Raw genomic sequence first — 23,788 nt, 5'->3', positions numbered from 1 at the left:
TCTGAGGTTACAATTAATATTTTTCCTTGTACCGGTACTAAGTCATAATTATTAATTAAGTCAGAAATAGGAGAGATTAATATACATCATAACTATGACTTGCACTCAAGTCATAATTAATGTGTACTAAAGTCATGAGATGTAAGCCATTATTATTGCTTAAACAATTTAACAGAAATGAGCAGGAAAAACAAAATAATTTTATCTTAACTTCACTGATTAATCTTCCAAACCCACTTAGGTATTTTTAAGTTAAAACACACCATCAAACATTTTAACTTTTGTTCCTGTTGAGATTTGGTTGTGTCTCTACTTTTCCCTATACCATACTCCCATCATAATTTGTTCAGACAATTCCTTGTGGAAGTTATCTGCATCTGTATAGAACTCCTCTGTGTTGACCTTTCATCCCTATTGTCTTCGGTCTCTATCTGTATAGTTAGTAAATGTTAATACACATTTGTTGGGTACTTCACTTGACTCTCCCTTTTGTTAAAATGACCTCCACATTGGTTTTATAATGTTTTCCTTGTTGGTTTTTATGGGGTGTCTAGTCGAGCAGATAAGAGCTTCGGACTCAAGTTCTGGTGGTTTAGTCATCGGTTTGTTGGTTCGAATCCCGGTCGTGACCCTGTGTCCTTGAGTAAAAGCTTCTCTCCAACCAGTGGTAAAATGGGTACCTGTGAGGGCAGAGATGTTTATGTGAATGATTAGCTTGGAGCGCGGTAACCTGCAGCACCGGCTGTAAACTCCCCAGGGAGCTGAGATGGTTGAAAGAATGAAATATGTATAGCCCGGTTACAAGGGGTAATTATGTCAGAAGCGCTTTGATACGCCCTAGTTCGAGCTGTGATAAAGCGCTACATTTGTATATACAAATTTATTATAATTATTATTTCAAATTATTATTATAAAGTCAAACTGGGGAGTTCCTCGGTCTGTCATACCACTCAAATCCCTGTTATTGAAAGGGTGACTGCTATATATTCCAAACACCCAGAATCCGACAGCCCCTGATGGTACACATTAGGGTTAGGAAAACACTCTAGGGGTGTTGAAAGTTGGAATCAATTTCCCAAAGCTCAGAGCGGACGCACACAGCACTGTGTTGCAACTCAGTGACGAAAATCATATTATTAAAAACTTAAAAACTGTAAAAACAAAAAAATATGTGGGCATTTGTAAGCCCACATAGTGTTTGAAGTCCATACTTATTATTAAATGATTTTGGGGGTTGAACAAAGAATTGACTAAATGGGATTTGAACCAACGACCTCCGGATTAGCGTGCCGGCGCTCTACCAACTGAGCTATCTAGCCCTATGTTGGCAGTATTCCTATTTTGTCAATATCTCTGTTCGGGGGTGCTTGATTTTTTTTTAGAGAAGAAATATCAAATGATGACAACAGGTAAAATTGTTTATGTAACAAACTTTATTAGAAAATTAGTAAACAATTTATCAAAAATCTGACATTTTGCTACTTGGCAGTCAACAAAAGCACCGTAATTAGTATTTTAAAAATTACAAAAATAACTCTACCAAAAAATACAACTCAATAAAGCATTCTTTAAGAGTTGATTGGTAGCTTTTTCTCAAGGGGCATCCTATGAACACTTTTTATACATGTTAAAGTCTCATAAAAGAGCTCAAATAAGAACTCAAATGATAGCTCAAAATGAGAACTCATAAAAGAACTCAGAGGTAACTGCCCATAACTTGACAAATTACAAAAGAAAAAAATTCAAATGCTGGCTCCAACTGATTGTCAGTGCGTCTTTGTTGAAAAGAAAAAAAGAAAAAAGAAAAAAAAATGTTGAAAGAAAATAGAGAAAACAAACATATTTGGTGTTTATTTTCAATCAGGAATCAGATTTGTCATGGCTTTCATTCTGGTGCAAAAACATCAGGTATATTTTAGTGCTCAAATATCATTCCTTAAATTGACATTCGACAACGATATTTATAGATAAAAATGCATGATGAAACAGAAGGGCTTTTTTTATGACTAATCTTGAACAAATATAAATAGTCAGATACCTAGATTTGGAAAACATGGCTGTGGCTGTTGGGGCATCCTATATCTGGACGCTTGTTCCAATGGCCTTCAAGGTGCAGCCGTAGCCACAGTCTCTAAATCAGACATAGCCATGCATAGTATGTATAGGCTGGTCAATTTATTCTGGTGAGCAACATAGTTATGAACTTAGCTACTTTGTTTGCTTTTGAAGCAGCTCTATGAGATGTATGGAGGTACTTTTGCTAGTCGCACCCAAAGGTCTAATCTAGAACAAAGTCAAAATAATTTAAAATTAATTCAATAATATGACGGCCTGAGAAGTTAATAAAAATATAATATTAATACACTCAACAACTTTTAAGAATAAGTATACAAGGGCCCAATTTCATATAGCCTGTAAGCACAAAAACTTGCTAATCACAGAAAAGTGTTGCTAAACAGAAACAGGTTACCAGCCAAAATGGCAGTTTACATTGTTGCCTCACTCATTTTTAGCTCAGCAACGAAACTTGCTATTAAGCAATATTTTCAGCTCAACAGCTTTATGAAAGTGGGCCCCGTACTTACATTTTTCATAGCTTAATGCAGCAGCAAATATAATTCCATTTACTATAATGTAACTTTGGCTTGGGATCCTCCACAATCTTCCATAATACTTCGCCCTATGCTAACCCAATACACACATGTTTTGACTTGAATGAGGTTGTGTCTGGCCCAATGATTGTGGTTTGGTCTGGTATGGCAGGAGATCTTGTTTCCCCTCCCCAGAGATTCTGCCCCACCCCATACTTTGGAACTGTGTACAAACTACTTCTGATATCTCCTCCTTCACCAGCCCATGTTAGTTTCCCATATTTGGGGACAGAATCTCCGGATTCAGATTTCCCTACAGACCTTACAGCAAATACTAGGTGTGCACGCATTAGGCGGGGAATGAGGTGCATGCTGGTCTTCCTAGTGATCAAGTGCACCTCAGTTTTTAGAGCTTGCGCAATGGGTATTGCGAAAAGGTCTACGACACCCAGAGTCCCTATCCTACCGAGTCACACAACTTCCTGGATAGGAGTTTAATCTGCATCATCAAACTGTCCATCCTCTGCGTCGTCGTTGATGGAGGCATTAGGGAGGTTTGGGACATGCTCATCAGAGGGTGTGAAGACAAAACAAGAGTTTGCATCTACTGTCTTGTCCATGTCTTGGGGATGACGGTAAAGCCTGTCGGACCCTTAAAAAAAAAGAGAAAAGAAATGATAGCTATATAGTCTCTTTATCATCCTACATGTGTTGTTGTAGCGCTTAGTTTCATTCGCATGATTTTTACTGATAAATACACTATGCCAGCCTGCATTATGTGGTGTGTCGTATCCGAGCGGTCAAGGAAATTCAAGCTCTGGTGTTTCTGTTGGACAGAGTGATGGTTCGAGTCCCAGTCTTACCACTTGTGTCCTTACCTTAAGCAAGACACTTAATCATTATTGCTTCGTCTTTCGACTGGGATGTAAAGCTGTGGGTCCTTGTATTGTGTAATGCATTTAAAAGAACCCAATTACGCCTATCGCTATTAAAAGAGAAGGGGTTTGCCCCGGTTCGTCTGGCAGTCACTCCCGAGTGCACCGCAGCATCTTATAAACCCTTATAAGGCGCTACATAATTAGGTCCAAGTTTCAGACCGATTGGCAGCACTCGCCCTCAAAGCTAAAATATTACATATTTGGTGTTAGAAATATTCTATTTCTTGATATGTCACAATTAATCTTCCTTGTCCTCTGATCCAACTCACCCAAGCTTGTATACGCCTGCAACCGTAGACCTCCTATTGTCCCTCTTTTGTTTATACTCTAACTTTATGGCAACAGCTTCCATTGGTTTTGTACACATTTTCCAACCATGGACCTTTCCTGAACTGTGGACTCTGTTGACCTCTTTTGTTATAGGTCCCCAGTTTGAGTGTGAGAGTCATTCCAACAGCTTTATTCCACGTACTACATCTCTTTGGAACTCCTTACCTGGTGGATGTTTCCCCCCATCCTACAATCTGGACTGTTTTCCTGAGTTATTTTCATGTTAAATCATTTTTTTCTTTTTGTAGCCCCTTACCTAGAGTGGCTTTTAGCCTTGTTTTGGACGAACTTGCATAACAAATTAAAAAATTATAAAAAACCTACTCACCGAAACACGAGATATCGATCAGATCTTCATCCCAGTTTTCCTCAGCCTTTTCTATCTCCTCTTGGGGGACGATGTTGCTACCAGTTCCTTGCTCATCGTGGCTGCCATCACTACTGCAATCATCCAGCTCTGCAAATGGAATCCAAGCAAAAAAGTAAACATACCATGTTGGAAGGAAATTTTGATCTCTTCTGCCTTATTCATGTTTACCCATACACTGGTGTGTGTTAAGCATTGTATACTCAGAACTTTCCCGAGTTCTGTGAAGGTACACTATTGGAAGGAAAGTTTGGTCTCTTCTTCATTTCTGATTGTGCTAACAGGCTTTATGAAATAGGCCAAGTTCATCAGCGCTTACTGTACACAGAGTACATCGCAAGTTTAGTGTCACAGGATGTTCTGCTTTCTTCACTGGTGATCCGGAGACAAGCACAAGACAGGATACATGTAGAATGGGGAAAGATAATGATGATGAGCCAATAAGCCAATAAGCCATTTGCGTGGTAGAAAGATTATTGTCTGGTACAGTGATGTGCTTGATCACAATTTACCTCTTAAATTTGAATTCCTCAGACTTTCGAGACAGTTGCTATGTCACATGATTAGGGGCAAGCTTTTGCGTACTAGGTAAGTACCGTAACCAGGGCTTGCTAATCTGGAGGTTGCTATACAATGGCTTGCCAATCGTTTGACATAGCAGTTGTCTATATAGTCTGAGGAATTCAAATGTAAGCGGCACTTTGTGACAAAGCAATACATTGTACCAGACACTATTCAAATCAAACTTGCAAATGGCTTATTTAAACATAGCGATTGATGATGTCCCACAACTTACCATTTGGGTCCTCTGAATTGTCATCAGAACTGTAGGAGTACTTTTGATGGCGTCTGGACATCCGTTTTTCAAGCAGTATGGTGTCCGTGCGAGATTCCCTGATTTTAGTGCCCTCGTGTGACTGCCAGATAGATGCTTTATTACGCAAGGCTTGCGAGATGATGCTGTTATTGAGTACTGTGTTAATCGAGTTCTGGGAACTCATTTCATCCAAAACCACCTGATGAAGAACAACATAGACATTCAGTTTGTGTCAACTACAAAAACAAGATGTCATGAAATTATAAATAAATGAAATTACGACGACATTTAACCATCAACCCAATGTAGGGTTCATGAGTTAGTTTCTCCAATTGAAAATCTCATGCCCAACATTTACAAAGTTAATAGGTTTCAATCAAAGTCTTTATAGAAAACCATTACCTCGGCTGATTGTTGTTCAGCGATGGCAACTTCATCGGCTCGTGCCCTGGTTCTCCAGTTATCGCTGGTAGCCGACTTTCCTGATGGGTACTGGTTGGGTCTGGTTAAGTTAGGCACCGAAAGTGCTGGCATGTCAAATTTATTCTGTTTGAAGTAGATAACCATATAAATAATTTGGAAACCTCTCTGGGTATTCATTTTGAAACCACACACATAGAAGCGACCCGTAAACCTGGCTTAGTTTCAAATAATATCTTGGGAGAAAAATTCACATCAAAGTAATGTGGTTCTATACAAAAAGATATATGTTGTTAGGCCTCGAAATGTGAATCTGAGAAGAGTAAAGCCCGGTTCATACTTCCTGCGAATGCGAAGCGAATTTGGGTGACGCAACAATCGGTACGCGCTCCATTTCCCTTTGTGACGCAATGAAATTCGCATCGCATGAAGCATTCGCAGGAAGAATGAACCGAGCTTTACTGTCAGTAACGCTGCTAAGATTGTGTACTCCTAGCAGGGATTATAAATTCTTCCTGCCTGAACATATCCTCTCCGGACTACCTTTTGTAAGTTTTATACATCATCATTTGAAACAATCAAATATTTAAACAAATAAAAAGTATACTTGGCTATTAAGTCCTTGGTTTCAATGAACACACACACCTGACTCCTGACCAAAACATTTTTGTAGAAGGTGCGATTGTGTTTTAATTATTTCACTCACCAAATCAAGGTCCAGCCTTGTTAGTTTCGTCAGATACTTTAGCACCGAGGGTATCCTTGTCAGCTGATTATCAAACAGATCCAGCAGTTCGATGTTGGTCAACTCCATAAACGATTCTGGTAAATCAGTCAGCTGTGAATAGTAAAATTATAAATACGTGTTACTTTTTAAAGATTAAAATAGTATAAACCCCTTGTAGAAAAGTGTTTTCTGTGCTTTGTGAGCCTTTTGAAATTAAGTTTCTTTATATTCGTTGAGATGTTTTAATAGTGTAGGTTGCGTAAGGTTGGCTCAGCATTATGCGCTCAATAACTCTCATTTGTAGGCCTACTTTTTATTTATAGATGATTATAAATGGTAAATGATGAACATGTGTGACAATGCCATCCCATCTTAGCCTTGCTCAAGGCAGTCGCATTATTCGCTCCGAAAAGACGCAGCTGTAAACCCACCCGCCGTATACCCTGTGCGTGGTGTGTGCGATCACACCGAATGACCCACCCGTATACACACTGTCACATCGCACGAATACTGTTCACACAAGTCATCGCACTCGTACACCACTAACCCCATGCTGAGGCCGTCAGGCCGACAGCCTTGTCGGGTCTGTATCTTCCCGTTATAATGTGTTGTTTTGAAAAAATTCCAATAGTGGACGAAATTGGGGGGGCTCTAGGATATGCTAGTATGCAGCTCATGAATATGTATATCGTTCGTCAGACCTATCAGACAACACAGGATGTGAGGCAAATGAATTATTCATTTTGACGTCCAATCACGCACTTCCCTTATCACGACCTTTGGACCCTATCATGCGTCCGTGGTGGTGGTGTGTGAAATAGACATGTCTCGTCTTTCGCGGGCATTATGGTAATGAGCTGACCGTGGGAACTCCTCGCTTATTATAGTAATGAGGTCAGTGGCTTCAACACAGATCCTACAAGGCTGTCGGCCTAACGGCCTCCGCATGGGATGCGGATAGTGTACGGGGGCATCGTGTCGTGTGATGTTACGCACAGTGAATACGGGTGGGTTTTACGCACAGTGAATACGGGTTGGGTTTTATACAGCGGCGGTCTTTTTTCGGAGTGAATAATTCGACTGCCTTGAGCAAGGCTATCCCATCTTGACATTGTGTATGTACTTCAAGTTTGAATGAGTTATGAAACTAGGTAAGTAGTCACCATACTTTATTACAGTCGAGTCGGATAACTTGAAGTCCACCCAGTTTTCCAAACTCCTCTGGAAGGCACTCTATGTGATTCTTGGAGAGCAGGCAAACTTGTAGACTTTTCAGCTCGCAGAAAGACTCTGGAAGCTGCCTCAGCATGTTCTGGCCCAAGTCTAGGAACTCTAAAGACGCAAGGTCTCCAAAATTCTCTGGAAGGCAGTTCAACTGATTTTCCTCGGCATGAAGTTCTCGCAATAGTTGCAGGTTTCCGAAGTTTTCCGGGAACCTCGCGATCCAGTTTCCATTCTGAAAGTTTTGACGCTCCAGTTCTCCGATCACGCTGCCCATGTGCAAGAAATCCAGGTGGACAAGAAGCCCTAGCGTTGATGGAAGTTCAGTCTGAAAATTCCCTGAAATGTCCAGGTGTCTAAGGGTGTTTCTGCTCGTCTCCCCAAATGATTCCGGTAAAGCTTTGTGCTCCAACTGGTTATCTCTTAGACTCAATTCCTGTAGTTTAGGAAGCTCCCCGATCCAAACAGGAAGAACAGTTAATCTGTTCCCTGTGAGATAGAGCTTCTCAAGACAGTGGCAAGACTCAAACTGGGGCATTAGAGCCTTAATTTTATTCCCAGATAAATCCACCATTTTAAGGCACTGCAATGACCCGAATGAATCAGGCAGGGCCTCTAAACAGTTATTGCTCAGGTTAAGTATCTGTAAATGTCTTAGATTTCCAAAGCTTGTTGGGAGCTCCACCAGTGCATTGTTGCAGGCCTCCAGAACCTCTAAACTCTCCAGGAGTCCAAACGATTCTGGCAGTGATGTCAGAGAGTTCTCATCAAGTTCTAGACTCCTCAGAGACTTGAGTCCTCCAAATCCCTCCGGGAGATTCTTCACCTCATTTCCGACCAACTTGAGGATTGCTAGATGCGTAAGACAACCCAGTGTCTTGGGCAGAGATATCAGGCAGTTTTCAGACAGGTTGAGCTCCTTGAGACTCACAAGTTTTCCAAGGGATTCAGGCAGCTCCTTTAACTGATTACCAATGAGTAACAGACTGTTAAGACTGTGAAGGGTATCTCCAATATCAGCTGGCAGCTCACAGATTTCATTGTAATTCAGAATGAGAGTTGTGCAAGAGGCCAAATCTGACTTGCTTATCTCGAAAGAAGATAGATTTGTGGAGGAGAGATCTAATGTTACTGAGCCAGCTCTACCATTCTGGGTTCCTCTGTGCTTCTCTTCCATCGTTTAATAAAGCGTCTTGCACTCTTTGGCACTGACTGATATGTCAGCTGAGACTGGAAGCAAAATATCTGCAAAACAAAAACAGATTTCCTACATTAAAAGTTTCCTCTCTTTAAGTTGTAAATGAACAACGCAACCATTCCACCAATAAGCTTGATTGGGAGGTGATTAACTGAATGCATTTTAGTTACTTTGTTGTTAGACCAAGTAACTGGGGCACTGCACTCATGTTTTTTGAAATGTTGTCATTATTGGTCATACTACTTTTGTACTAGACCCAGTAACTGGGGCGCTGTACTCTTTTTTTCAATTTTTGTCATTATTGCTAGTCCAAAAAGGAGTACAGAGGCTAGCCCCACTTGTGTGGCCAAGGCTAGCTGTAATGATTCAGCTAGCCTTGGCCACACAAGTGGGGCTATACAGAGCCCTACTCCTAGAACTACGAGGTTTCGTTCGGCTATCGAGTATAGCTGCCGTACGATAGCCGAACGCAACCTCTAACACTGCGCCTCAGCTACTGGGTCTACCTTGTTATTGTGTTTATTTTTAATCATATCATAGTAAACATTAGCACTAGGAGTTAAAGTTTGATTTGACAAAGAGAAATGTGTATATTAATTTAAAATTAAAATATTGCGAAAAATTGTGATTTTTGACAGGTCACTTCGTCTTCGTGGTACGAACGAGTGACGTGGTTCAATCCACGGAATTCAGTCTATTTGAATAAAATGGCCCAACCTAACCTTACATTCGGGCTACCAACCCTTCTCTAGTTGCGATGGAGGATTACAAATATTGCAACGTACTAACCGTTGAACAATTCCCAAGCTGCCATTATTTTAATATTTACATGTCATATCGGCGGTCCACGCAAAGGGCCAATCCACTCCGTATCATCTGATCATCAACAAGGTCACGGTAACGAGTGGATTGGACCGATTCATGGGGGGGGGGCAAAATCATACAAGAATTATAATCTACATCTTCACTTACATCTATATCTCATTTCACCTGTGGTCACACTTAAACATAATGTTGTGAAATGTAAAATCAGTAAAACAGTACACAGAATCATACCTTCCCGCTGTTGTAAATTGTAAATCCCGCCCGACGATCTGCACGCGATCAATTCATCGACGGTGGCGCGAGTCCAGTCGAGTCGATAGTCAACAACCGGTAATTTTGAACTGCGCCCTCCATTGACAACAAGAAGCTCACTATGTTGACCGAATAATGTTAGTGCACAATGCATTGTGCATGAAATGAGCACCAATAGATCTGCCAATCACAAAAATTTGCTTAGCATGAAATTTCTTCCTTGATTATGACAAGATTACCAACCAAATTTCCATTTGTTGATTTGTGCTTATTACTGGAATTCAGCTGATGTTTGCTAATCTTGAAAATCATTGGTTGCAATTCTTTTTTTTTATCAAGGCAAAAATTTCATGCTAAGCAAATTTTTGTGCTAAGCAGCTCTATGAAATTAGGCCCTGGCTGACAATGGGCAGTTTTGTACTAGCAACTCCATCAAATTCAACCTCAAACTATTAGGTTTAATATAATAAGTAAGAATGAGGCTTAGCATCTCTCAGTCAAAGGTCTAAAATATGTAAGGTATCAACTTAGGTGACATCCTAAACTGTTGTTTTATAATTTTCTGGTTGAACAAAATTAGTTAACTTTTGGAAAACAGTTTTAATTTTTTATTTTTTATGCAGGACTAGCATTTGATAAGAGTAGAGAAAACTGTATAATAGGCTCTAATCTTCACTTGTCCTTTCATTTTGTTTGTCCTTTGTCCATGTTGGCCTGTGTTGTGGAGTTGTTTTTGGTTTTTCTGTTTCGCAAAAATTAATGGGACAAAAACCCAAAACATTTGAAAACACGTTTAATGTTTAGAATCCTAGTGGCCGCCTTGGCCCTTCGTGAACCAAATTATATTTAAAGGCATTTTGCAGCTGTGAGTGTGATGGCTTTATTCTCTCAAATTTTAATTTCAAACTTGAACCATAAAAAAAACACAGAAGAGGCTATCAGTATTGGGCTACAATTTGAGCTTTTATTCAACTTCAACCAGAAACAAATCATTAGGTGACAGACATCATACTATAATACCATGATCCCATTTAATAAAAGTTTAAAGATACAATAACAATGTAAAAATGAATTCAAACTCATCATGAACAATGAGTTTTGAGATGGTGACAGAATACTAACAATGAAACTGAAGGTTTGTGTAAATTGTCTGTGTACAGCCAAATCAAACGGTATCCACACTTTATAATAATTGATCTGAGTTTAAGACACTGGACACTGTTGGTAATTTGGTAATTGTCAAAGACCAGTCTTCTCACATATGTATAAACCAACAACCTGTGAAAATTGGAGCTCAATTGGTCGTCAAAGTTGTGAGATAATAATGAAAGAAAAAACACCCATGTCACACGAAGTTGCATGCTTTTCAGATGCTTGATTTTCGAGGTCTCAAAATCTAATTCTGTGGTCACGACATCAAATTTTTGGAAAATTACTTCTTTCTTGAAACCAACATTACTTCAGAGGGAGCTGTTTCTAACAATGTTATATACTATCAACAGCTCTCCATTACTCGTTATCAAGTAAGGTTTTATGCTAATAATTATTATGAGTAATTACCAATTGTGTCCAACTGCCTTTAAAATGAAATTCGTGTTTTAGATAATCAGTTTAACATGGGTGCTTTTTACTAACTCATCCATCACAATAAAACCGCAATATGCATTATTTTAAACATTGTTGTAACCCTTTCCCAGGGTAATGGGGGGGGGGGGGGGGGGGGGCGGGTTCCGTCCGTCCTGGAATAAAACAAGATATCAATCATATCAAAATCATATCAAATGAAATGAAATATTAGTATGGAATAGAAGATGAAGATTTAGGTTTTTTTTAACAGCGCTTTATCTGAGGGCATAGAAGTTTGTATACACCAAGTACAACTGCCTTTTTTTAAACCTCATTATTTGGGGGGGGGGGGTGCTGAGATTTGATACATATTTATGCAAATAGTCTTTAAAGCCATTGGACACTTTTGGTTAACAGTAATGTCCAAGGCCCACACTTCGTGTATCACAACTTCTATATATAAAACAACAAACCTGTGAAAATTTAGGCAAAATCGGTCATCGGAGTCGGGAGAAAATCATGTGAAAACCCACCCTTGTTTCCGCACGTTTCGCCGTGTCATGACATGTGTTTAAAATAAATCCGTAATGTTCTGGTATCGAGAATTGATGTTGCTTTAATGTTTTCTCAAAAAGTAAAGCATATCATGGAATAATACTTCAAGAGAAGTCTTTCACCATTACCTTCTGTAAACAATGTAAGTGTTTTGTAAATCTGTGAACTTTAAAAAAAAATTCTGTGCCGAAAGTGTCCAATGGCTTTTACAACGCTCTGAAATCAAAAATCTTTTAGAATTTTTGACATAAAAGAATGTGAAATGAAACCTGATCAATAAAGCAGTTTTTATGATTTAAACTTCTTCAAAACTCTTTCCATCTGGTCTTCTATGGACCCACATTACAAATGTATTCTTACAAATTACAAATGTCTACAGTATACTGGATTAAAGTTAACTTTACCAACACTCTGGCGATCTTCACTTTTATAACTTCAATAGAAAACAAATGTTAAGAACATTCCTAACTATCATGTAAAAAGTTGATACATTCATAGTTTGGACTTTAAATGAACTTAGAAGCCTTTACTGTATGGGTCTCGTCACACAAGGCAATTTGCTTTTACAGGGGTGGATTTCACACAGAGTTTTGAGTATTCTTATCTCAAGTTAGAACAAGTTACTGGCGCTAACTTAGGGCTACCCTTAAGTTTTTTAATATCTCCTAGGACTAGTCTTAAGTTAGCACTATCTGTGTGAAATCAACCCCTGGCAACTTTAGAGGTAACCAATTACACTGCATGCAAAAGGAAAATGAGTTAGTCTTCTACATGTAACAATATCTTACCTATTCCCATAAAAAACTTATGTGAAAATGGAATTGAAACAATTTGTCTTTATGGAGATTGCTTTGAACTGCTTGCCTTTAAATTGGCTCATGCGACATGGCCCTAAAAATACAAGGGGGGGGGGGTTGTTATGTCAGTGTCTGGTCACAGCAAGTTACAAAGAAATCCTTAGCAAGAAATAAATTTGCGCAGATGAATGTGACTAGCAAAAATGAGCCACGAACCTGCCACAAACACTTCTTTTTTCAATGGTATTTTGGTTAATACCCTCTTTCTGCCAAGAACATTTTAAATGACCAAATTATGTGTTTACCATTTCCCCAAAAATCTTCAAGAATACCTCCAATTGATTTAATAGGTTCTTTAATGTAAATTTTATTTCTTCATACCAGTTAGTAGATTGAAGGTAAACTTTGAAAAATCTTTTTTTTTTAAGATCCAAAAGAACCTAATTATGATGATGCTTTGAGATTAATACATTAGTCCAACATCAACCCCCCCCCCCACATAAACAAACACATCTTTTTCATCATAAATGTACGGCTTGGACATTCCATTTAACTTCATGGCATAATCAGAAAGAAAAAAAACTGTGTCCGAAACAGCGACTTGGCTTCAGTTATGGCTAGACCAGCGCATCTGCCAGTGTTGAATAGGCAGAAGTGTGCGTCGTAGCTGTAGCCGAAGCCGTCGTTTCGCACACGACCTTAGACTTGTATTGTTTGCTCAATCCAACTATTTGAAAAGGAGTTGAAAATCTCTGATAATATGGCCCTTCAGTCAACGTGTATGTGTGCGTTTGGATCACTCTTCTTCCTCCCTATGAAAATCGCCATCTTGGTCCACACTTTGATGGGCATCTCGTTGAGTTTAAGCAGAGCTGAGGAAACAGTAAGCGTGAACTTCTCCTTGGTGTTTCCATCGTGTATGGTTACTATGGGGTCCTGGCCTTCATCAGTCAGGCGAGTTAAGACTGCTACTCTGTACGGCTGTCCAAGCTCTTGACTCGTTCGGATGGTGTAGTTAATGTTCCAGGCATCGCATTCCTTGGAGGAATAGGCACTCACCTCCCAGGAACTTTTACCAAACTTGTAGATGTTTTTGTCGGTCGCTGAGGAAGCACGGAAGGTGAGTTTAGAGTGGTAGTAATCGTCTTGTTCTTCGGTGTAGAGTGTCAGTTTCCGAAACTTTTCACCATCACTTTGGGTCATGCTTGAGAAACCCTTGTTGTGAAGTGAAAAGGCCTGATTCAGATATATGCGCGGCTCCACGAAATCATCTTCCATGGCTGTGTACGCCTCCTCTGCGACTAGGGCCCGCCATTCAAATGCTTTGTAAATCATTTCCGTCAACTTGGAGTTGTAGGCATTCTCCATATCCTGTGGTAGTGATGAATCAAGAATGCTCTTGAGTTTTTTAGATGGCATGTGCGGAAAGCGGATCAGCGATAAGATTTCCTCTGCGTGTACCTTTCGCTCCGCTTGTTCTCCCTCGACGCTAAGCCACTGCACAGCAAGCTCACACACGGCATGCTCGTCTTCAACTAGCAGCTTTGAGCTCTGAAGTAACCTGATGAGGAGATTAGCATTCATACTCTGTATGCAGCTCTCTGGTAGGTAGCCGATATTAGCTTCTAAAACCTTTATTGATTGGTCTTGGACTCTTTCCAATCCAAGTCTCTCTGCTTCTGCGTACAATTTCAAGGCTTCCTCCCCACTGATGTGAGCAACTTCTTCCAGAAGAAAGTCTTCGCAGGCATCACGCAAATCTTGAACCATGTACTTATCCGCCAGTGTGAGGATGGGATACACTCTCTCTGTGCTCATCTCTACCGTCTCTGTGTACATGAACTTCAAGAAGTCCTTGAAGACCTTGACGCATTCATCTGGCTCGACGAGCACCTGCTGTTGAGGCTCCGGCCTGTTGGTTTCACCTTTCCTTGGACTGGACCACAAAGGATCGATGAACATTTTCCGAAACACCTCGCTCCAGGAACAAAGAATTATCTTGTGGGCGTGATAAACAGTACGGCCGACTTTCAGCGTCACGTCACTGTGCTTAGGGTTGTTAAGAAAACATGACATGCGATCACCGACGAGAAGCTTATTGTTGGTCTCAAGTTCATTCTGCAAATTGAAAATAATTACGAGTGTTAATAAGAGTTGAAGCAACAGATGTTCCTTTTCTAAAACTAAAATTGTCCTTGATTTGAGGAAGATCTTGAGGAAACAGCAGACATTGTTTTGTTTTATTTAATGCAAGGCAGCAGAAATTAAGAGTTAAGACCCAACTACAATTTGCTATCAGGAATAGGACAACATTGTTTCATAAATGGAAAACTTTATCAGCAGTCAGGACGTAATAACTTCAATGTTAAGGTTTTTTATTTAAAAGTTTAGTTTACAAGTACAATCCTCTTACATAACCAAACATTTAAACATATTTTTGGATTTTAATTGGATGGGTCTTCTTTAAGGCAGTAGACACTATTGGTAATTACTAAAAATAATTATTAGCATAAAACCTTACTTTGGTCATGAGTAATGGGAAGCTATTGATAATATAAAACATTGTGAGAAACAGCTCCCTCTGAAGTGATGTAATTTTCGAGAAAGAAGTAAATTTCCACGAATTTGGTTTCGACACCTCAAGTTTAGAATTTGTGGTTTTGAAATCAAGTATCTGAAAGCACACAACTTCGTGTGACAAGGGTGTTTTTCATTCACTATTATCCCACACATCGACGACCAATTGAGCTCAAATTTTCCACAGGTTTGTTATTTTATGCATATGTTGAGATGCACCAAGTGAGAAGACTTGTCTTTGACAATTATCAAATGTATCCACTGCCTTTAAAGGTCAGGCCTGATACGTCACCACAGAGGCAACAAAAGCGATTGCCTCCATGCCCCCATGGTCATTGCCTTGGTGCCCTTCAATTGCTCAAGTAGAAATTTACTATTTCCTCACAGGGTGCCCTTTGACACAAAGGAGACACCTCAGGCCAGAGGCAAGAGATTTTAGGGATGGGTAGTGAACTCAAACTCCCGACTTGTCAAGTCAGATGGTCTTACTGTTTCCGTTCAATAATAAATAATGGGCTACCTCATTGTGAAACCTTTTTGAACAAAATCTGAATATATCTTTCAGTTCTCTTGAATATCAATTCAAAGTACGCTTTCATAAGACAATTAAGATCTACATGTATCAAGATCTTGTCCTAGTTTAACTCCTTTTGAGTTCGGTCTTGTTAAATGAAATTCTGGTCCAGTAAACATTTTGAGCTACAAGCCCTGGTGGTTTTTAAGCATACTGGCAAGGTTAAAAACCAATCATCAACGGGATTGCGGCGAATAAACTCACCTTTGCCTCCTCCATTTTGTAGTAATCATTTTTCGAATAGTGAGAGCTCTTTGCGAAATGATTGGCATATTCATAGTAGTCTTCATAGACATCGCCAGCATAAACCAGCTCTCCGTTCCTAGTCATGAAATATTCGTCGTCGTCCGAGCCAGCATCGTACAGAAACTCATCATCAATGTCATCATCATCATAATCCACATCATAGTCGTCAAACATCATCTTCACTTACTAGAAAGGTCAAGAGAATAAAAATAATAATAGTTTTGACAAAATTAGCAATTCCTAGTAGTATCTACAAGGTAGGACTACTCCTAGAACTACGATGATAAGAGGCACGTTTCGCTTTCGTCTTTAGCATACATGTAACGACCCTCATCATCATACTACATAGTTCTAGGAGTAGATCAAGAAAAGATAAGAATCTACTTCTTTAGAAATATGAGGTTCGCTTCGTTAACGATATACGATTCCACAAACCTCATAGTTCTAGTAGTAAGAATTATCTATTATTATAAGGAAACCTGCTTGTACACTGTACAACCACGTGTAAAATCTCTTTTGTTTGTGGAGTGTTGGTTCTAAAACTTCTAGTTCTACTATCAAGATCACGTCAGTTTGGATCGCTTGAAGAGTATACTCTGCAATCCAGCGAGAAAGATTTCCGTATCCTGCCACCACTTTTTCACTTAGTTAGACCCAGTAACTGGGGCGCTGTACTGTACTCCTTTTTTCGAAATTTTGACATTCTCGAAGAATGTCAACATTTCGAAAAAAGGAGTACAGCGTCCCAATTACTGAATCTATTTTTCACTCACTTTTAATTTTGATTTTACCAAACAAAAGGAATGTTGAAAACGTCCCATTTACTTCATTTGACTTTGAATAAATTATAATTGTTACTAGCTAGACATGCTAGAATAGAAGAATCAAACAAATGAAAAAGTTCTTGGGATATGGACATTTCCCAAAATTGTAAACAAACTACCTGTTGATTTACATATTAGTTTTAATTAACATAACAATATAATTATTATTACAATACAGTTAACAAAAATAACAACATGGTTTGAACTTTATCATATAATCAAAATCATTCAATGATTTTGATTATATGATAAAGTTCAAACCATGTTGTTATTTTTGTTAATGATTCATTCAGACCATCAATTCATCAAAATCAAATGACATAAAAGTCCCATGCATGATCATCATCATGGAGCGTAGGTAGAGAATAAAAAATAAAAATGTCTACCACCTCCATGATTAGACCAATTATTTTTTATTCTCACGTGCTGAATTCGTCCTTAGTTGGTGAATGACTGGAGATATCAGAAAGAGTACTGCTTGTTGAAATAAATGAGTGTTATTGCTGTTGTCTAACAGGTCGACTAACGCTCCATGCAGCCGACACTACCGCCAGCATTTCTTGCAATATGCGTGACTGTAACAGGCCTTTTCGAACATACGGTCTCGGCTTTGGATTCGGCTTCAGTCTCCGTTATCTCATCTGAAGCCAAGTCTGCTGAGCACGTATCGCGGGGCCAAGCCTAAGCCTAATCTGGAGCTGGAGCCGTGGTTTCGAAAAGGGCCTAGTTGTAGAAAACTTATGGAGCCCCAAAAATGTAATAAATGATGCAAACAAAACGTACTCTGTTCCTATACAAAATATATGTAGTTATTTTGCTGGTCATGTTCCATAACAACCATTTTAGTGGCCTAAAAAATGGACTGAAAACTTGATAAATTAAAACCGCGTTAAAGCCCTGTAAAACTGCAGCAGATTACCCACTCCATCTGGCAGCGGTTGTGAAGCAAGCCGGAGGTGGTGAAATTTGTGTGTTATGTTCCTTGGGCTTTCCATAACATGGCATCAGCAATACACATGGTGGCGCTATTTTCTAAATTTATATTTCGTGCAAAAAAAATCCCCGTTTTCTTACAACACCGCGCAACAACTTCAACCAAGTCAATAGTTTGGTTTTTTTTGGTGTGTGAGGTTGACCTTATAACACTTAAAGGCGCATTCAAGATTTGTAGATTACGCAAAGGAATTTAAGGTACGTGTTTTTAAGTCAATGCAAATAGTTAGGATTGTTTCTTTCAAAGAAAGTTTCATAATAAACATCTCACTAATTTTTAAAAACATTAAAAAGTAAGTGCATCGGGCAAAAAGTCCTCTCGGCCACCATCCAGTCCACCCTACTCCTAGAACTATTTCGGTTTCGTCCGGCTATTTAGTTACGGGAGACGATAGCCGGACGAAACCGAAATAGGGCTAGTTCTAGGAGTACATTCACCCGTTCTACCTCCATGATGATCCACCCTACTCCTAGAACTATTTCGGTTTCGTCTGGCTATCATCTCCCGTAACCTCATAGGTTTATATCTCTCACTCACGCGTTAAACGACCCATGGTTCAATGAATTTTGTAATCAGTAATCTCTCATTTTTTTTTTTTTAATCTCGCCAAAATTAGGCTCTATGTGTCCTTTGATGTATCAATGTGTAATCTTTCGACCAGAGAATCCACTCCGCAATCTCAAAAATTGTTAAAAATGATAAATTCTTACCGTAATTTTAGAGTCCCTATCTACTGTACGTGTTACTCCTCTGCCAACAATAATTGAAAATTACCCGACCTCGTTTTGCGAAAATGCGTCACGAGAGGGCGGGTACGATCCGTGATTTGTGTACAAAACATACACGGAACCACGAAGCTCGCACAGGGTACCAGTATGTTAACGGCTGTGTGCAAAAAGTGTACATGTGGAGAATTATCTGCACATGTTCGTCCTGGAAAGAAAGTATACCCGATCCGTGCTTTGTGTACAAACATATGGACACGCGTCTGGGAACTATTCTTTGTAGTTCCCAGACGCGTGTCCATATATGTTTCTACACAAAGCACAGATGGGGTATTTTACTTTACCTGACATGTATGCAAATTCATGCAAACAACGCCAAAGAGGGCGTTGTACTGTAAACCTGCTTATAAGTGTTCAAGGAATCAAGTAAAAGGTGCGTGTAATAACCATATCCACTACCAAAATTTATTTATTTTGTTAATTAATTGATTTTATTTTCTATTTTTGTAACTTTCATATGTTTAGTGTGGTTTTGTTGTTGTTAGATGTTTTTTTTTTTTTGAACACTCCAGTTCAGTTTACCTCAGTTCTGATTTTTATTCTTGGCTCAACTTGTAACTGGCCAAACCCATTCTACTACTAAATTTCTTCTCTTGGTTTTCATTTCTTAAGCAAACAGATGGCCTCGGATATGGACTGGCAGCCAGGAGTTTCGATAAAGACACCAAAAGTGAGTAAACAAAAACAAAAAGACATCAGGACAAGTGGCCAGTGAGAGGAAAAAGGATCCGAAACTGTTTTACGGGCAGTCTTCTCTGATTGGTCCATTTTTACATCATCTGCTGTACAGAAAAAAATGGCGATTGACATGAGTTAACTTTAAGACTGAATTGGATATGGCAGCTACAGTTATGACGTTTGCTAAGGGTGTTGCTAAATATGTCCTGTATTTCAACACATTATGATGCAAAAACTTCAGCGAAAGCTGTAGACACCAATTCATTCAAACTGTTGAGTTTTGCAGATGTTCAAAAAGATATTCCTGTTCTGTTCTAGTCTTTTAGATAAAAGGAACTAATTTAACTAATTTTTTTCTTCTTTTTCACATTTGTTTTATTTTAGATGGATGGGTCAAATGATGATGCTGAGGGAGAGGGTAAGAAATCCGGACGGAAGACCTGCAGGAAATTTGGTGCCCTTGCTAACCACATGAAGAGTTTCTTCAACCAGCCCGAGCTCAGCGATGTCTTAATCCGGTGTGGTGACATTCAGTACAGATCACACAGACTGATCCTCAGTGCCTGGAGTCCTGTGTTTGAAGACAGACTTGCCAAAGGAAGCAAACCAGCAAAAGGCGGCGACTGTAAGGAGCTACTTGTCATAGACGTTGACCCTGGTATCTCAGTAGACAGCGGTGGCAATACTGATATCAACGGAGGTCTTTCAACATTTTTAAACTTCCTGTACTCCGGAAAGGCCGATCTGACTGAAACTACAGTCAAGGTGATCATGAACTTGGCACAGGAATACAAGATCCAACCACTGCAGGAGTTGTGTGAGCAGTTCATCGGGAAAGAGATCGGCCAGCACAGTGTGGATAAAGCCTTGGAGTGGCTTGCAGAGGCAGAGAAGAAAAGCCTTGTTCTACTCCAGGAGAACTGTATGAAGGTGCTGCGTGCATACTTCCAGTACATTCCGGATGTTTCCTGGCAAGTACTACGCCTTGATCAAATGATTAGCATCATTGAAAGCTCAGAAGTTGTGGTGGAAGATGAATATGCTCTCTTTTCGAGGGTAAGTTTTAAGATGGAAAAGATATTTTTTAGAATCTTGGTTTACTTTATTGCATCTGAAAACTAAGCTAGCAATGTGTCAAAATGACCAATAAGAAACTGACTTCATGTTCAATAATACAAAAGTTTGATGACCATTGATGTTGATTATTTCTGGTTATTAAAGAGCAGGTCTATGTTTGGTATCACTCTTAAAAATAATTACAAACTTTTAATCAGAAGCCTACAGCAACTTTCCATAGTATAAAGTATTGTGAGAAACATTTCAAAACAAGTAGTTTGGTTAAGTAAAAAATATCAGTTTTTATGCCCCAAAAGATGCAGTAGAAGTTTTTTTGAGATTGTGATTCCTATCATTAGGAAATATTCTTCCTACCTGGTCGCCGACATATTCACTGCGGATTTTCAGAGATGAACGCAACCACCTTTTGAAATTTAATTTTCACATGTGTCTTTTGACCCATTTAGTATAGAATTGCTCACTTTTATCTTTGTTTTTGTTATGACTTCAACAAGTATGTTGGTGAAGAAAAATAGTACAATCATTTGTCTTTAGTACTTTTGTTTTATAAACCTGATATTTTCATATAATGTGTTTTTTCTCAGGCCTAGTTTTACAGGGAGCGAAGGCCATGACCACTGTTGCCCTTGTTCTGGTCTTGGTGCTATATTTTTCAGCCACTTTTTTAATTTCATTATCTCTTGATTGAATTTCAGATTGATACATGGATTGATTGTAGGGGAGGTAAAGAGGAACATATCTTGGAGAATCTTGAGAAGATTCTTCCCCACATCCGCTTCTCTAACATGACAATCTGGCAGCTGAAGCAAATCAAGAAAACAAAACTCGGCCTGCTCATCTCCACCAAGCACCCGGAGGTCATCATAGATGCCCTCCAAGCCCGCGCCCTAGCATCCGAGGAGACTGACTTCTTGGAGGTGTCTGAGCAATGCTTTGTCCCTCCCCGTCTGTACCTGAAGTACGTCTCCCCTGGGGGAAAGCTATCGAGCAAGCTATCAAGCAAGAGAGATTCAACAGACCTGTATACCCGCATTCGGTGTAGTAACTCTTTGACCGCCTATTCAGACCACCGGGCGACTGTGTGGCGAGCCAAGAAAGGCATTTACCAGCAAGAAGACCGAGAGAGCTGGGAGGTGAGGGTACGCTCTGCACAGGAGAACAAAGGTAGCCTATGGAGACTACAGTTTCTTGTGTTGCCATCCAAGGACCACATTAATAAGAAGATCAAGTTGGCTCTGAGCATCAAGATTAAGGAAGATGTGCTGGATCCGATCATTATTGTGTTTAGTGGGGTGGTTGCTAAAGGGGGAGCTCGAGGGGCAGCTGATGGTTTTATGTTGTTTACACCGTTCACCTTCGAGAAGAAACCTGAGTATGTTTACACAAGGGAAGCAGTGTATGTTGATTAACGCCTTATCACCAAAAACCCAGTTGCCCACAGACAGCCTAAATCCTCCACTATCCTTCTCTCTATAGACATTATGCACATGACGTCATTTCAGTAGGGCGCCCTCACCTAGAGGTCAAAAGGAGGTTGTTCATTGGCTAATCCTGTGCACCGCGCGTACACATCTGTGCGTTTTGATTGTTTCGTCACCGTTTTTCCACTAAGATGGCCGCTGGATGACGTCAATGCATAAGGTCTATTGGTACTTCATGACCTAATTTCATAGAAATGCTTGAGCACAAAATCTAGCGTAGCCCAACCAAATTATGCTTACAAGAATAAGATTCCAAGCCAAGCCACCATGTCACAAGTACTATTTGTGACTGGTATCCTGCTCATTGCGGCTTAGCAGAACATTTTTAAGCAATATTTTCTGCTTTTAAAGCAGCTCCATGAAATTGGACCCAGATACGATTGGCGTAGTGGAATGCACTGATGCTTTGTTTTGGAAAGAGCAATGGCACCAAGGCATTTTCTCCCAATAAAAGGACATTTCTATTGGGACATATTAGAAGAGCTAAGACAATACAATGACATGGGATTGTATCTACTTTATTCAAAGTTTCAAATCCTACATATCAGCTTTCAATTTAGTCAAGAGAAAACTGACCTCATACACATTTATTGAGTATCAAGTAATTAACCACAAGGAAAAATTAACAAAAAAAAGTTTAACTTTGACTTTTAGTGGTCAGGAACCATGACAAAAATTTAAAACATTTCTTATAAAACACATAAGAATTGGTAACATGATATGTTGTCGGGATCCCGGCAAAACATAATTTTGAGCACTTTATTTCACTGCTACTAATAATTGGCGGACTTTTTCGAGCAATGGCTCAAATGAAAGCTTGTAACTTTCTCGACCCCCATCAAAATACCTTTTGGGTCAAATCGGCCCAAAATCTGACATAGCATCTTTAAATGATGATACTGTTCACAAAAGCTCCTTGAAATTTGTAACTCCAGCCGTCGATTTCACAAAGAGTTAGGACTCGTCTTATCTTGAGTTAGGACGAGTAACTCTTCCTAACTCAGGATTAATCTTAAGGTCTGCATGCTACAGTGCAGGGTTGGGACTCGTCCTAAGTCCTAAGATTAGTCTTAAGTTAGGAAGAGTTTTGTGAAATCGACGGCAGGGTTTACTAAAATATGGAGATATGGCATTATTTCAACACACCTCCCATTCCCAAAATATTGATCTTCGTATCAGATTTTTTTGTCAGCAATGATTTTAACTAAACAATAATAAATACACAGCACCCTCTTGATCTTGATCTTGATATTTTTACTGCACAAATCGCCTCAGATGCTGCTGTTGACGTGCAGTCCCTCTGAAGTAAGGTGAGGAATTTGTCTGCATGAAATGTTTCTCAGATTAAACATTGAAGGGGATCTTCTCTCAAAATGCTATACATTATCGACAGCTACAGTGCTTACCTTTTTAAGATTTTAAGTAACAAATTTTGAGTAAATACCAAAGTTATAGGCCCCCTTTAACATTGCTGTATTTACAGTTGTTACATTATGTTTTACGATTGGAATTGTCCAGTAAGTACTTTTGTATTGTCATAGTTACATTAAAATAAACAGCTTGAATTGTACATGCGAATGAAGACTTTTGCCTTTGTCGGTATTTGAAGCGTTGTTGTGTTTTCTGACAGATTGAACAAAATGAGAGATAATAGTGATTGATTCTATTTAACTGTCTGAACAATTATTGGTTTTCTTCTCTTAACTTGAATATGGAGTAAAAAGACTCCAACTATTTGTAAAAATCACACAAATAAATCAGTAACATTTAACAAAGACTCTTTTGAGGGTCTTCGATTCCGTTTAGAGGTTATCGTTCCAATCCAAAAACCTACAGTCGATATCCCCATGGAGCACCTTAGCATGGGATGTCTCTAGTCACACCATTCAAAATATAAATGGTCTATTGATTATTCAGTCAATACAAAACGTGTAAAAACATTTATTAT

The 23,788-nt window shown here is 39.3% G+C and overlaps 3 protein-coding genes across 4 annotated transcripts; 1 reads left to right on the top strand and 2 right to left on the bottom strand.

Annotated features, from left to right (window-relative positions):
* Positions 1-1,473: 1,473 nt before the first annotated feature.
* LOC139944527 (uncharacterized) lies at positions 1,474-9,747 on the bottom strand. 2 transcript variants are annotated; one of them, XM_071941572.1, is made up of 7 exons: positions 9,666-9,747; positions 7,359-8,656; positions 6,170-6,301; positions 5,446-5,589; positions 5,023-5,242; positions 4,188-4,316; positions 1,474-3,243 (listed from the first exon to the last, which is right to left on the bottom strand). In XM_071941572.1, the coding sequence occupies exons 2-7, from the start codon at positions 8,586-8,588 to the stop codon at positions 3,086-3,088; spliced, it is 2,013 nt and encodes a 670-aa protein (XP_071797673.1). In that variant the 5' UTR covers positions 8,589-8,656; positions 9,666-9,747; the 3' UTR covers positions 1,474-3,085. The 2 variants fall into 2 exon arrangements, with proteins under 2 accessions (XP_071797673.1, XP_071797674.1); XM_071941573.1 differs by lacking the exon at positions 9,666-9,747 and adding an exon at positions 9,582-9,665.
* An 889-nt stretch (positions 9,748-10,636) lies between these two features.
* LOC139944476 (galectin-3-binding protein-like) lies at positions 10,637-17,438 on the bottom strand. Its single transcript, XM_071941500.1, has 3 exons — positions 17,249-17,438; positions 15,960-16,187; positions 10,637-14,722 (listed from the first exon to the last, which is right to left on the bottom strand). The coding sequence occupies exons 2-3, from the start codon at positions 16,176-16,178 to the stop codon at positions 13,373-13,375; spliced, it is 1,569 nt and encodes a 522-aa protein (XP_071797601.1). The 5' UTR covers positions 16,179-16,187; positions 17,249-17,438; the 3' UTR covers positions 10,637-13,372.
* A 439-nt stretch (positions 17,439-17,877) lies between these two features.
* Positions 17,878-23,417, top strand: LOC139944590 (kelch-like protein 3). The gene is made up of 4 exons (XM_071941645.1): positions 17,878-18,016; positions 19,217-19,274; positions 19,667-20,338; positions 21,055-23,417. Exons 2-4 carry the CDS (start codon positions 19,224-19,226, stop codon positions 21,766-21,768), a joined length of 1,437 nt encoding a protein of 478 aa, XP_071797746.1. The 5' UTR covers positions 17,878-18,016; positions 19,217-19,223; the 3' UTR covers positions 21,769-23,417.
* Positions 23,418-23,788: the final 371 nt, after the last annotated feature.

The sequence above is a fragment of the Asterias amurensis genome, chromosome 11 (genome assembly GCF_032118995.1).
Source record: "Asterias amurensis chromosome 11, ASM3211899v1".
NCBI classification, from domain to species: domain Eukaryota; kingdom Metazoa; phylum Echinodermata; class Asteroidea; order Forcipulatida; family Asteriidae; genus Asterias; species Asterias amurensis.
Note: the sequence above shows the minus strand (reverse complement) of the source record. Positions and strands in the feature narration are given on the sequence as shown.

What these genes read in the sequence shown, in the direction of transcription:
- LOC139944527 (XM_071941572.1), bottom strand. Translation starts at nt 8,588, where the DNA reads ATGGAAGAGAAGCACAGAGGAACCCAGAATGGTAGAGCTGGCTCAGTA. An exon ending in TCCGACTCGACTGTAATAAA is followed by an intron (nt 6,302 to 7,358) that starts GTATGGTGACTA and finishes TACTATTCACAG; the next exon opens with CTGACTGATTTACCAGAATC. An exon ending in CTGAACAACAATCAGCCGAG is followed by an intron (nt 5,243 to 5,445) that starts GTAATGGTTTTC and finishes GTTCTTCATCAG; the next exon opens with GTGGTTTTGGATGAAATGAG.
- LOC139944476 (XM_071941500.1), bottom strand. Translation starts at nt 16,178, where the DNA reads ATGATGTTTGACGACTATGATGTGGATTATGATGATGATGACATTGAT. An exon ending in ACAAAATGGAGGAGGCAAAG is followed by an intron (nt 14,723 to 15,959) that starts GTGAGTTTATTC and finishes TTCAATTTGCAG; the next exon opens with AATGAACTTGAGACCAACAA.
- LOC139944590 (XM_071941645.1), top strand. Translation starts at nt 19,224, where the DNA reads ATGGCCTCGGATATGGACTGGCAGCCAGGAGTTTCGATAAAGACACCA. An exon ending in TTTCGATAAAGACACCAAAA is followed by an intron (nt 19,275 to 19,666) that starts GTGAGTAAACAA and finishes GTTTTATTTTAG; the next exon opens with ATGGATGGGTCAAATGATGA. An exon ending in AATATGCTCTCTTTTCGAGG is followed by an intron (nt 20,339 to 21,054) that starts GTAAGTTTTAAG and finishes ATTGAATTTCAG; the next exon opens with ATTGATACATGGATTGATTG.